This window comes from Tinamus guttatus, unplaced genomic scaffold (assembly GCF_059628265.1).
Source record: "Tinamus guttatus ecotype Peru unplaced genomic scaffold, ASM5962826v1 Tinamus_guttatus_pri_ptg000150l, whole genome shotgun sequence".
Taxonomy (NCBI): domain Eukaryota; kingdom Metazoa; phylum Chordata; class Aves; order Tinamiformes; family Tinamidae; genus Tinamus; species Tinamus guttatus.
Window position 1 is genome coordinate 4,047,247 of NW_028288684.1, and position 14,652 is coordinate 4,061,898.

Here is a 14,652-nt window from a genome sequence, read left to right on the forward strand (position 1 = left end):
TTGGGCCAGGGCAGGTGAGACACGGTTCTCACGCGAAGCCCTCCAGGAGCTCGAGAGGGATGAAGATTTACTGGTTGGCCCCAAAGAACTTTTTTTTTTTTTTTTTTTGATCCATGCTATTGTTCTTCACTTTCAGGAAATCCACTCTTCATCTAAATCCAGTTACAGTGAACATGGAAATGATCTAATTTACCTTAGAAGCATTTTGAGAGGGTTTGAGAAGATTTTAAGAAAAATAAAATAAAAAAATAAAATAAAATAAAATAAAATAAAATAAAATAAAATAAAATAAAATAATGTTCCTACTTTATTTCTTAACAATAGCTAAGAAAAAGCTGCTAAAAGTTTATCAGAATCTACATTGGTCAACTCTAGTACAGAAAATTACATCTCAGATTTATATATAGATACATAGATACATAATTTAACATGAGTCAAGTGTATTTAAGCTTTCCCTCCCAAATATTCCACAAGCTTTTTATGGCCTTAGATGCACCTCCTTGGCATGTTAGCTAGATACAGTTCTTAATACAGTATCTGGCCCTGTGCAAGACTGCAAAATACTATGAGTAAAGTAAATTAAACATGTTCTTAGAACCTGAAATAAAAAGATATCCTCTAAGGACTAGATTATTTACTGTTTTATTTGAGATGCTACTAAGTAGTTTTAACCATAGTTACATACAATCTAACTTTCGGCACCACTCCAACTTCCCATAAAGACATTTTTTTTTTTTTAATTGGAAATTGCTCATAATTGTGGTGGTTTCTGTCAGCTTGTCTGAACTGAGGCAAAAAGTTCATTTCGCTTAGGCCGCCAAACAGACGCTCGTAAGGTTTGGCTAGCAGCAGTCTTGTCTGGGGCTTCAGACGGGTGAGCTGGAAGTGGAAGGTCCTACGTCTCATTAATAGCGCTCCAAGCTGTCCAGGCGCCGCGGCACGGCGCGCTCCCGCGCACGGGGCAGTCAGTCCATGCACCGGGCACTCCGCTGCGGAGCGCGGTGGGAGGCCTGGCTGCACTAGGCCTCGTGGTGGTGTCAGCTCCCTAGCGCTGCCAGCTCCCATGGAAGATGAGCTCTTTTTTTAAGCAGGTAGAAATGCTTATTTCTATAATGTCTACATTGAGGTGCAGATTTATGAAAGCTGATGTGACAGTGGGACAGCTGCTTCTCACTAAAACTTTGCATAGGCATTGGGGGGGAGTTTCTTCCACCTCATGAGAGCTGTGCAGGAAGAAAGATTTTGTAGACTAAGGAATATGAAGACTAAGAGGCTTTCAAGTCAGTTAGTGCCTTACCATGGGCTTATTTGGATGACTTACTCAATTTCCTTGTATAATGGACAGAATAATATGTATTTATGCTTGCAAGGCTGTTGTGAGGATACAATTCACTCTGGCTTATGAGAAAGTCAGAGCTGATTGAGCCTGTTCAAGTAACCAGACAGATCCTGCCAAGGCCATTTGTCTTCCTTAAATAACCCAAAGCCTCCCATCCTCCTAGCTTTGCTGCTTTTTTTTTTCTTCTTCCAGAAACTAATGTTTAGAGACTAGCAAAAGATTTTGTCAGGGCTATTCTGCCCGCTTGGGCGTATATGCTGACGCGGTCATATGGCAAAAGAGACGATACGTGTTCTAGCTGTAGAACTGCGTTATCTTTCAAAAATGTGTTTAAGACCAAATTCTGTTCTCAGATGTGCACAAATAATTCTTAGTAAGCCAACAGCAACTTCATGGCTAAGAGAATGCATTTCTAAAATGTAAAATTCATAAACCTTAAACCTTCCACATTTATTTTGTTTTCTAGAATCTATTCTAGTGTGAGGTCCGTGCTTTTATTGTTTATAGTTTGCCAAAAGAATCTTAATTATCTGTTAAAATTTACTCCCCCTTGGGAATGCTAGTTGATGATATTAGAATACATCCATATATTTTTCATTCTGAAAATAATACCTACTAAGTAGAACACAAACTGTTAGCAAATTTGCATTCTCAGACTCTTAAAAGAAAAAATAAGTACGTAAGAGCCCTACTGCAGCATTAGAAAATCAAAAAGGAAAAGCAAAGGGGAAGAGTTAGTAATATTAACTGACTACAGTGGATTTGATCGCATTACCACAGATTTACAATATATTAGAAAAATGCTACAATAGACGGGACTATCTCAATCATTAGTTCTAACAGAGATGTGACTTGCCTCTTGAAGTGAACAGCCTGGGAAGAAAAGGAGCTAAAACTGAAACAGAAAAATGTAAAATTTAAAATATGTAAATGCTCAGACAAGAACAACGCATTTTGATAACTCATTATACTAGAAGACAGGTAAAATACTGCTTTAGTTAAAATTTTTGAAGCTAACTTAAAGTCATGATCCTAAGAACTCTCCAGAAATATGGATTACCATCTTTATATTTTCCTAAAATGCTACTTAATATAATGAAATCTGACCAACTGCCATTGCAACATATGGAATACTAAGACTGTATAATAAAATTATTCAGACTATAATTATCTAAAAAATTCTCCATCCCATATGTAATTTATCAAAGTGAACTTTACATTGATTTGTGCCACATGGTTGATGAAAAACTATAAAGAGTCTCTCGAACAAAAGGTACGTACAGATAACTTTGTAAGAAGAGTCTCAATCTGTTTCAAACTTTCCTTTTTTAGTTTTAAGTTTTAACTTTACAAACCATAATACGGTTTGTAGGGTTGTATTGCATCTGCACGTTCAAGTGAAACGGCGGTGTTGGGGCACATATTCATACTTAGTTAAAGGCTTTCTAAAAACTAAGGTCTTGTCTCTTTAAAAGGTACCTTCATTTCATGGAAGAAACAACGTTAAATTGTTCTAGTTAAATGCAGACAATCTTAAATCAATTTAAACCTGGTTTATAATGATTTTGTTTAATTCCGATTCTTTATTGAGGCAATGCAAATCATTATAAAGCAAGTTTAAATTGATTTAAGCTTTAAAGTTAAATTGCGGACATATCTGACTATAAAATCCCTAAGTGCCATTGACTCTGAAAAACAACTAGATATAAGTGATGTTGTAATATACCATGACTTGATATAGCTCAGAGATTTCCAGATCATATTTACTGAATGTATGTGATCACTCCCCAGAATTAGATGGAGAATGACAGCCTTTACCAGGGCCTGCTCCTCAGAGCCTATGAGTTCTTATTTTGATAGGAGTAAAAACCACCCTGCCTGCTGTTTTTCTCAATAACAGTTAGTGGTCTCCAGTTTTAGGTTCACACTGTATATACGCAAAACCTTATAAAATAACGCTATCATTCTATGCAAAATCATGCAGCAAAATGGACAGCATGTATTCATAGATGTTTTTTTCACTGATCAGTAAAATATCACATAAGATACCATGCATGAACATTACCTCTCAAAATTGTTCGCTCTACCCTTACAAAAAGAATACGGTTCTTACTAAAAATGAGCAAAGGTTTAGTGGCAAATGTTGCAGTTTATCTGAGAGTAAAAACCAGTATGGAAAGTGAGTTCCTTTTGAGAAGTCAATATTTTTGGTATATAAACAGGACCATTAACACATCACCTTGCCACATGTGGAAGTGTCTTGCTTGTCCTTGTTAGTGCTGATAGGAAATGCAAAGGCTAATTGCTGACATTCTTACGACATATTTCCTGTCAATATTTTAGAAGTTAATTTGCTTCAAGTTCTGTAATTTCTGCTTTTCTAATTTCTAAATATGGTCCAATTTCTACACCTATAAAAGCAAGGGACTAGAATTACTGTACTATGTCCTGAAGGAGCAGGGGATGTCATATACATAGTGACCTCTGGTAAGGGGATCACTGCACACAAATATTTGAGGACTCACTGAAAGACATATATATATATATATATATATATATTCTTTTTCAGACAGATGTAGCTATAGAATTGTATTGCATCTGTGTGTTCAAATGAAATGGCCATGTTGGGGCACATACAAGAACTGTAAAGTGGGCTGAGAGAACTTCCAAAATAGACAATTATTTTTTGTGACCAGTCTGCAGTTTTAATCAATAATTAAAAATAATTGCAGATTGTAGACTTTAAACTAGAGTTTAGTTGGAAACACTGATATGAGAAATTATCTGAAGCTGCTTTTGCATTTTCATTTCTAACAAAGAAAAGGATACAGATCAAAATGCCACATTAATGGTCCTGCCTTACTATTTTATTGACTTAAGACAACAGTGCCCCAGCAATAGTAAGCAATTTATATGTCAACATAAAGGAAAACAAGGAGATGGAGATATTAACTGGGCTAATCATAAACTGCTAGTTATTCCAAAATAAAAGCCTCTCTCTTTTCCCGTGTAATTTAGTTTCAAACTTTCGAACTATGAGACCAACCTCCATTTAGTTTATATATATATATATATATATATATATACACAAGTATGACTTAATCTTTGCTATAAGCTTCCACTGGAGTTTGCAGAGTGGAGAGCAAGGTTAGTTATTTTCAAAATTCAATTCTGCAAAAGAAAATGCTGAGACACTGCAAAATCTCCCCTAATGGAGTACTTTCAAAATGGTATTTCTAAGTAAACTAATCTAAAAAGTTCCATACTGCAGTTCATAGGTCTCACATTTTTATTTCATCTGAATGGAGACTCCACTTTCAACGTTTACTGTGCCTTTTTTCCACTACACTTCCTAAGGATAAGTAAGTAGTGTTCCTTCGACACAGAACTGTAACGGAGCTCCCTAGACCAGAGGGACAAAACTGCGACTCCAGGGCAGAGCTCTCCATAGGAAGACAGAGGAGAGGAGATCTCTCCTGCACGTTTTTGCCCAGCGTTCACTCCCAGCTTGTATAGAGGTGAAGAAGCCTGTGTGTGACTCGCAGCTCCTCGGCACTGGTGCGCAGCCACGCTCTGCCTCACGTAACACCGAGCGCTCAAGTCATTCCCCACTGCCCCTTCCACCAAAAAAAAAAGGCACTGATTATCAATTAAAAGTAACAGGAATTACTAGAGAACACGTGAGGTACTGTCATCTCCTGGAAAGACTGTGCAATGGGCACGTGCAGGGTAATCAATTCCCCTCGCTCATGGGAAGTAAGACACGATAGTAAATCTAGAACATAAAGAAGCTGTTCTCACTGTAATTGTATACTTAGCTGTCAACATTAAGAGGCTAGCTGCAAAAGTTAAGAAATAACAAGCTTAAAAGAGCTTCTGGTTCATAGCTCATTTGTAATGAAAAATATAATTACCTGCAAGGTTGTCAATCTCCTTCTCTTGGAGCAGACTAACGGCATCATCATCCCCCTCCAGCATGAGCTCCGTTTCTGCATTCTGATTTACTACGGCTTGACTTCGGAAGGTTTTCTTTGACTTCACCACATCTTCTTCAGTGCCTAAACGAAAGTTACAAATGTTGTCAATTTAGCTGGATAACATTTTAAATAACAATAATAACAAAGAAACACAGTGAAGTAGTAAAAAAACATACAGAATGCATCGTTTTGGTTGAAAAAGGGAAGGAACATTTTCTAGAATTTTGTCAAGAATTACAAAATACACAGCCTCGTTCTGTCTTTCAAAATATATCTGGGATAAAAGACAAGCTCTGTTTCACAAAGACTGTCCTGCTTTTAGCGATTCCCACTTGCTAGATGCTCTGTGTTGTTCCACTGGCCTTCCAGTACCTAGGCCTGAAGCAGGAGTTTCTCTTGCCTTCCAGGTAGTCTGCCTCGGACTGACATCTCAAGGCTCAAACCACCTACTCTCTGAATCAAGGAGATGCTTTCAGGAGGTCAAGATACGCTGTGATTTTGGTCTTGAAGATAGGAAGGATAGGATGAAGTAATAGATGGCATAGCTCAAGATACTGTAGTAACAAGATGAGCTCTGCAGGGCTTGAGAATAGAGACCAAGAAAAGGACGTGCACAGTGAGTGCATGTTGGGGTGTTTTGTGCTGTTTTTCAAGGAGCACAATAAAAATGTCTGTGTATGGACATATGCCAGTTAGCACAAGGACTTCACAGGGAGGTTCTACCCCTTCTTCTTGTCTACAAGCAACTTCTTAGACTATTCAGACCGAAAGCTCCTTAAGGCAAAAGATACATCATCTAACATTCTGGGAAGGTCCTGCTCATGTTTTCACAATGTATTCACTTTGTATAAGAAATTAAATATAGTGTGGTCAAAAACGAGAGAATCATAATGAAAACCTTTTAAGAAATACATAAATACTGTTGCAAGATAACTGGAAGAATTATAGGTTGGCAGCTACAAACAAAACTCATTCTACTTTGGTAGCTTTAACATACTGCTGTGGCACTGGCCCCCTATTTCTCTCTTTGGGAGAGGTCATGGGTTTTATTTTCAAGGTAACAGACTTGTAGTAACTTCTTAGACAGGAAAACTTCCTGTTCTTTTGCTAAAGAGAAATCTCTGCATCTTCAACTTGGATTATGACACCTTTGTTTTTATATATGGAAAAGGAAAAGCATGACCTTCCATATAAAAAGCTCTTTTCTGCTCAGCATTACTTTTTAGCTGAATTAGATTCTTTTAACATTTTCAGGTAAGAATTGACCATACTCAAGGGGGCAATGCAAATTTATTTTGTATAACATCTAGACCTCTTCCGTTCTCCCACCTAAGAAACAGAAATCACAACTAATCCTTCCTGTACACAATCTGGCATAGTAATTCAAAATCCTGCAAGCAATTTGGAAATTTGTTTCCTATTAAGCTTATTCCTATTAAGCTGTGGGTAAAATCATAGCAGAACTGAATGTGCTTAGATTTCTTCTATCTTCCACAGTGCTGGGATGAATACTAGTATAGCAGACACAAAATGATGAGGTAACACCCATTAAACCTCACGACCTCATATTATTACAGGACAACCAACAGGAATATCGTAAGCAGATGGGTTAGTGAAGATACATGCATGGAAAAGAATTTAAGTGTCAGGAAGTTTTGTTTTTATAAATAGAGGGATCCCACAACAGGCTGAGGTAACCTCACATTTTAAATAGACCAATTTTAATCTTTGTGTATTGTTGCTCTTATCTCAACTGCTATTTTGGAAACTACAGAAGGAAAAAGCAAGCGAGCAAAGACTATTTTTTTACCCAAGCTGATCCAAAATTAAGGACAGCATCTGAAGTCTTCCAAGATGAGGTATTCTCCATTAAAACCGCATTGATATTTACAGTGCTTAAGACAATGCTGGGGCTGTTATGTGTACTAATATTTTGGTGGATTCAGTTATTAGGCTGCAATCTTTAACCCACTTGCATACATTATAATTCATTCCATTTAAAAATGATTCAAAACACTAAGGGGTGGAAAAGCTCTCAGTATTAAACACCAATTCCCCCTTCTGCCCCTGCTTTTTTTTTTTTTTAGCTCACAAAAAGAACAAGAACTGTAAGTTCTGAAAAGTGAGAAAGAGTAGCGTGTTTTAACTGACCTTCAGTTTTAGTACATCAGAATTGCCTCGAGTATTTAACTGCATAGTCAGACTTCTTCACATTTGTGTTTACTACAAGGGAGTACAGCACCACTCAACACACGTGGTTCACCTGCTCATGCTGTGAACCCCTGGACACTGCAGGGGACCAGGTCCAGCGCGAGCTGACGGGCTGGAGGAGGGAAGCATGGAAATACTGTTCTTCTCTGGTAGCTCTAGTGAGTGCTGTGAAAGTCCACAGGCTGTGAACTCTCCGAAAATTCCCAATTCCGAAAATTCCCAGGCTGTGATATTCTTTAAATGAATTACACTGGAATGGAATAACTGAGTAAACTATTCTTAATAACTGATTAGATTAGTTACAGTCCTTTAATATTTTTTATGCCTGAAGTTATATTTTAAAAAATAAGAAAAAAAAATCCAAGCTCCAAATCATTACTCACACTCAAAATGTATCTGAAGAAGTACCTGAAATTTAGTTTATTTTAACAACCTTGTCATGAAGTTTCCAGTTATCAGATTACAGAAATATTTCCAATGGTAAGAACCATGGTGGAGGAAAATACATGATATGAATTTGGCAAACTTGGAGCTTAGCATCTGAGATAAATGTTCCTAAAATCTATTTTGCTTTATAATATTAAACGCACATCCATCTAAAAGAAATACAGTGATGGTGCTCCTTTGTCTTGCTAGCAAGGGCTCTGGTTTGGCTGTTGCTTCAATTTATCACTTTGCTGAGTGCACCTCAGTTTTGCTGTACTGTACCAAACATTTATCTAAATGAAAGTGTACGAGACCCAGAGTTGCCCTTCAATCACTATATCCTTTATGAATTAGAATTCCATTTATCAAAATTACAGCAAGAAGAGTAAGGTCTCCCAGGGCCGTCTCATTACAAGGCTTGTAAACACTGTCCTTACAAAGAAGTGGTTTAACACCTAACAAATCAAAAACTGATTGGGAATAGAATTTATTTGAGATCATCTATCTTGCGAAGACGTGCTGTACGGAGTGCACTTCTTGGCCTTTCTACCCATTCATCAAGAAATTAACAAGCGAATACCGCAGCCCCCCACATCTCCCTGGATCCTCCAACGTGAAATATGCTCCCAGCAGATCTGTCACAGATGTTCCATTTTGGTATTTCAAGAGGACTTCAAAAAGGGTTCTTAAAAACCGGAGAACCTCTCAAAATAGGAGCAAAAAAGAAAACAACTTGTCTCTTTAAAACCAGACAACAAACCGAATAAAAAATGATGTGACATAAAACTATGTCTAGCATTGTTAACAATGATATAAAAAGGAGTGGTGAATAAATGAATAGTTGATATTTCTGCATGTTTGTAAGAATTTGAAACTCTAATTATCTTTTCAAAGCCACAGCAAAATTATTGTGAAATGAAATTCATTTCCAGATATTTCATTTAAAATCCTCTCAGGACACAAAGAGCTTGTATTTTAAAGGCAAAATACAGAATTATATTAATGTCAGCTCCTAAGTCTAATTAGAAAATGCTTCAAACACATTAAAATAAGAAAAACTCAAACTAAATTAAATAGAATTTAAAGAAAGCAACTTTTTAATATTGGGGCACTCAGAAGTGGAAGGGACAGAAGCTCTCAGTTCTCAAAGAATCAAGTGCCCTGTCAAAAGCAAGCAAAAAAAAGATTTATTTCCAGACTAGGATTTGCAAAGAAGCCTTAAAATAAGCAGCTAAACATTTCTTAAAACTACGATTGGCAAAGAAGTTAAAGGAAATAAGTCACTCAGTTCTTACTGGGGGTTTAGCTCAGGCAGTGCCATAAGTCTTAAAACTTGAAGAGCAGTCTTTAAAAAAATCCAGAGAGACCGTATGTGTGAGAACCGATAAACTATTTAAAAGAAAATCCCTGTTTTGTTGCACCTGTTATCACACCAGGCATTTTTGAAAGGTGTGTGATAAAATTGGCTGTTTATAGTAGATTGAGGATACCTAAAAAGACTTTGTCTTAAAAAGAAATTAAAGAAATCAGCCACCAGCCTTGTATTAAACCCCAGCTTCCAAGACAAGGTGCGTGTTTGATCTATCTAAAAGCCACAAAAGCTACAGAGAGAGCCTGGGTACCCTCACCAAAAACTGACTAATCTCTCTTCCAGTAACGTTTCTTTTTCTTACAAAGAAATAGGGATTATTAAGCAGAGCAAAAAAAAAAAAAAAAAAAACCAAAAACCCCTAATAAACTAATAATGTTCCAGGAACCAGAAGACCTCAAGTTACTTTGCAGCTACAGAGTCTAGAAGCACTTAACACAAGCAATATTTAAACCTTTTTTTTCTTGCTGTTGTTGCAACATCTGTATCTTTGCCTCTCAATTTTCACTTTAGTCGGTAAATTCCCTACTAGATTCTGTAGTCGTCACAGATTCCCGGGAAGCAAGCTGAATTTCAAAGACACTGTGAGTATCCAAACCTATAAAGCTGTTTTTAAATAAATTTTTTAATGAGCAGCACAAACATAACCTGTGGTTGATTATATTTATGTTTATGTACATTTATTTATTGGATGTTACACTAATGACTACAATCTAGCTAAAGACAGAAATTGAGCTTTTGGTCTCCTAACTGATATCCATTTATTACATATTCAAATATAACTGTTGAAAATTCTCAGTGCATTCAGTATGAAGTGAGTTAATAAGGTTAACTTCTTTGAGAAAAGTTTGCTTGGCAATACTGTAACCCGCAAGCAGAGACTACTGCTTCTTATAAAGTTGTTTCCATAGTTTACTTCAACGAATTACCGATAAGGCAATTTATGCAGTGAGTTCTCTTTCATCTTTGGAGAGAGATGGCAGAATGGAAAGTTAACCTCATTTTAATGTTACCTAAATATACTGACAGGAAATTCTAATGTTTCCAAACATCTGGAAATCTGCTTCACGGGACGGTGTTCTTCTTTTCTATAAGAAAGCTTTTTCATATATTGTCTTTTACAGCTTTATATGGCTTCTAAGGACCATTTGACATAAGTAAAGTCTGTTCTCTTTACAGTAAAATGCTGCATTCAATTAAAAACTCTCTTTTATAGAATCTAGAGTAAAGTTTTTGTGCAGCTGAATTCTCCCCAGAAACTTTTAAGGGTAAAGCTGCCTTTTCATCCTCACAGAGCTCTGACATGCCCTGCTTTGGAAAACACTGCTTTTGCTGTATTTTAAGCATCTAAGATGATTGTTTTTAATATTTATTTAATTAAAAGAATTCAGAATTAGTTCCTCACAAGAGACTACCTCACAGCTGATGCTGAACACAATGTTATAGCTAAAATACAAACCATTGAGTGAGCTGGAAGGAGCCAAGCTTTTCTCCAAAGTCTCTTTGTGCCCTGTGCAAGTTGCAACTCCTACTTCCACGGTCACAGTCTAAGGTACTTCGTGCATCTATGGAATTAAAATGCCCCAAGAGGATCTACCTGTTTTGTTAATCCAACGCTCTCCTGGCACGCGGGACGCGGCCACGCGGTGCCGGGGCTGCCGGCTCCGAGCGGCAGGACAGGCCGCTGTGTCCCGCCGTGTCCCGACCTGCACCCGCTGCACCGCGACCCTGCGCCTGGCAGCTCTGACTGGCAGCTCCTTTAGTCTTCCCGAAGAACCAGGGAAGAGGCTGTTATTAAAGGGAGGCTGCTTCTAATAGGTTTAATAAAAGCCAGAGGGATATAAATCATATTTTCATTATGAAAGATCTTTGAAGAAATGAGGGAGGAAAAACTACTAAAACAGTGCAGAAATTAAAGCTTACATACGTTCACACTGGAAATTACCTTCCAGGTAAAGTAACATTGTTAACAACCTTTTTTTTTTTCCTGAAACATATTAACACCTGAAGATTTTATCATAGACTTCCCAAGCATTTTTCTTTATATCTAATACCTCTCATTTATTCGTGACCTTATCCACCAAACAATCTTCTCTGTCTGTGTGTAAATGAATACCTTAATGTTGTATATGCTTTCCTCTTAAAAATCCTCGAATGTTTTGCCTTGTAAAAAATGGAACTGATACAAGTTTAACAATGAGGAGACTGTGAATATAGTTAGGGCCAAAAGAGAATAAGGCTAAGGCCAAAATGAGCACCATGTTTCTCAGACGTTGAGGGTTACTTTTTTAAAACTAAAAACTTGTAATTAGAATCAAAATGTTGTGTACTAATAAAAGAGTGCTACTTAAAAATAAAAATGAGATTTCCAAGCTGGACACTCATTATGTTTTAGTTTACAGATAGAAAAATTGACATTCAGAGAGGCGATGAATTTAATTTGTTGAAGTCACCTGTCCCGTCATTCCATGTATGGGAGGTTTTTGTGTATTCTGAAGATCCTGACGAGGCCCTGCTGTGCCTCGGACCCTCACGGAGCGGGAAGCGCCCGGTCTGTGCAACGCTGCACGGAGGCTCCGTGGTCCTCAAGGGCCGCCCTCACCCCGGCTGCAAAGACGAGTCCTTCTCACCGGAACCCAAACCAGTCAAACATTGAGATTTCAATGAAGATGTAGGTTGCCACTGTAACTTGCACACACAAGAGCGGATTCATATTTCACGACTGCTGACCTTTACAAATTCCTGTCAGTTTGAAATGTGGCCTCTCAGTGCATTCGGCAGCTTGATACACTGCACAAAGAAACTGAATTTTCTGATATGCTATGGATCACTTACTTAAACAGGCAGAGAAGATGCATAAGAAAAATAATTAAAAGCAGTAAAATTTTCCTAACTGTATTTCCACTCATTTTACCAAAGTACAGTAACAGCTGAGAGGAAAATAACCACATCACACCAACAGTTATTGCTCGGTGGAAAGGACATCAAGGACACTTGCAAGTAAGAGAATTGGATCAATATTAACGCGATTTTCATTTCATGCTTCCCCAACTCCAGTAAGCTGACAATATACTCTGATTATGTGAACTGCCTGTGAGTAACACAGAAAAGGTTATTAGAGCAAGAGGTGGAAATGGAATGCACTTTTTATATTGACAGGTCTGCTAATAGAGTGTACTGATTTTCGAAGCCATGCAATGCATTTTCACAATTTGGTTTTGACAGCAAAAAGGAATTTCATTTATCCCTAATTCATAATATTCAGATGTAAGCAAAGGTTTCTTAAGAGGGGCCACTGAAGAGGGTAATCAAACTATTTCAATAGAAAAATCTAATTAATAAGCTAAGGAGCAGAAAGTGATTGAATTTAAATATGTATAACTTCAACGAAATAATGAAATAATTCTGTTAAACACAGATGAAGCATTCTATGCCTTCAAAATAAATAAAACATGTTTTAAAGATTACATATAAAGGGTAAATGTGGAATCTCTCAGCATTCTGGTCTGGATTTTGTCTTGGAAGTTTTAGATTAGCTTTGAGTTTGAAAAACGTACAGCAAGGACACGGCGCACGGGAAAAGCCGCGCTCCAACCCTGTCCGCGTGCAGAGCCCCAAGACAGGATCAAAGTTGTCAGACTTTAACAGGCACCTTCTGCACTCAGGAACTGTGCCCACATATGCTAGCCTTAACTTGCCTTTCTGCTCACAACATTTCTAACAGAAAAGGTGAAATGGATAAAGCCCTGAGATGAAATGAAATGTTGTTCAGAAATAGAAACTGCTAGTGTACGCCAGCAGCTCAATGGCAATGCACTGGCATTTAAGAAAACATGTCCAGTATTGGAGAAACCTTCCCCATTATTCTAACTACCTAGTATTTAAAAATCAGAGTCTCCAAAACACGGGAATGATCCAAAAAATCACTATTTTAAAAATCATTTTTAAAAGACTTATGTATGTATGTAGTATATAGTCTGTTTTCTGATATTTGAATTCTTCCTCTCTGTGGCCAAAACACAGGCAACTGTCTTTGCTAAAAGGAAATTCTTTCCCATCCTTGCTATTGCTATCAGATCCAAACAAGAACAGCTCTTTCAAAACAGGCATTGTACAAAGACATAAGAGGACAGCTAAAAAAACACTCTCTAGTGAATGAAAAGAAGGCAAAGAAGTGAGATTAATATAATTTTCAAAACTCCAGTAGTCGGGTAACTATTTAAATTTCTGTGGAGGTGACTTATTTAGAGAGGAAAGACTCAATAGCTCATCACCAGTGCTTTGAGGCACTTTGCCAAAATATGTGAAACAATCTTCAGTAACAAGGTTTGCTTTCTGGGATGCTAAGCTTTCCAGATGAAATTCTTCATACGGAAGGAACATCTGATGCAGCCTGTACTGGCAAAGTCTCCTATACAAGACACAATTGCTTATAACTGATCCTGAAAAGCATAGTTCCCATTGTATAAATAATACACTTATCAACGTAGTAACCCTAGTAGGACATGTGGATCGACATCATTTACTTCATTACACTGTTTTATATCATACCAACAGGTTCAGTGTGGTGCACTCATTTTCATCTGTGCTCCCACCGGAATCAGCACATCTCTGTGGCTGGCACACATCATTTTCACTTCAGCACCAAGAGCTGCTGATGGATACAGTTGTTACATACAGGATATACAATGGGATATACACGTTTGGAAGACAGCACTGGGATATGTGTTTTGCTCTTTGCTCTGCTGAAGGACTATGATCTAGCAGTGACAGACAGTCCTTCTGGGCAGGGCCAGACTGCTGTAAACACACGAGTGCCTCGTTTCTGAACCCAAAATACAATTCTCTTACACGGAAATCAAAGCTCTGCCATTTGCTTGACTGGCACTAGAATTATATATATATATATATTTAAACAAAATGAGCTGCAGCCATGAAACTTCTTTGTTTTATCTACTCTAGCAGCTGAAAAGCTACATAACAAAAGTACACAGGATATGGCTGAGATAAATCAGAGTCCAAGGCTCTATTACCAAAATAGCTCCAAGAGATCATCTTCAAGCTCTTCATCATTTTGTCTCTGAAATTGGTGAATGGTAATTACCGTCCCAGGTAGAAAGCCTGTGTGTGCATAAGGAGAGCTAACGCAAAAAGGGCCAGAATTGTATTTCATGTTTCACAGAACGGCAGTGCGGTGCTTGTGATGCCCTCTCGCATTCTGCTTTGCAAGGATCCCATGAGAATGCAAAGCTCCCGTGCAGCTGCAGGGGCGCTTGCAAAATTGCCGTTACACTCACAAGAACAGGCAATACCATTTTCTACGCAGCCTG

At 37.7% G+C, this 14,652-nt stretch overlaps 1 protein-coding gene across 5 annotated transcripts in view; it reads right to left on the bottom strand.

The window, feature by feature from the left end:
* NBEA (neurobeachin) overlaps nt 1-14,652 on the bottom strand; it is a 460,133-nt gene that overhangs the window by 156,079 nt on the left and 289,402 nt on the right. For all 5 annotated transcript variants that reach the window (XM_088522208.1, XM_088522209.1, XM_088522210.1 and 2 more), the window contains one exon: nt 5,254-5,397. In XM_088522208.1, the coding sequence (XP_088378334.1) occupies nt 5,254-5,397 (144 nt within the window). The remainder of the gene's footprint in view (nt 1-5,253; nt 5,398-14,652) is intronic.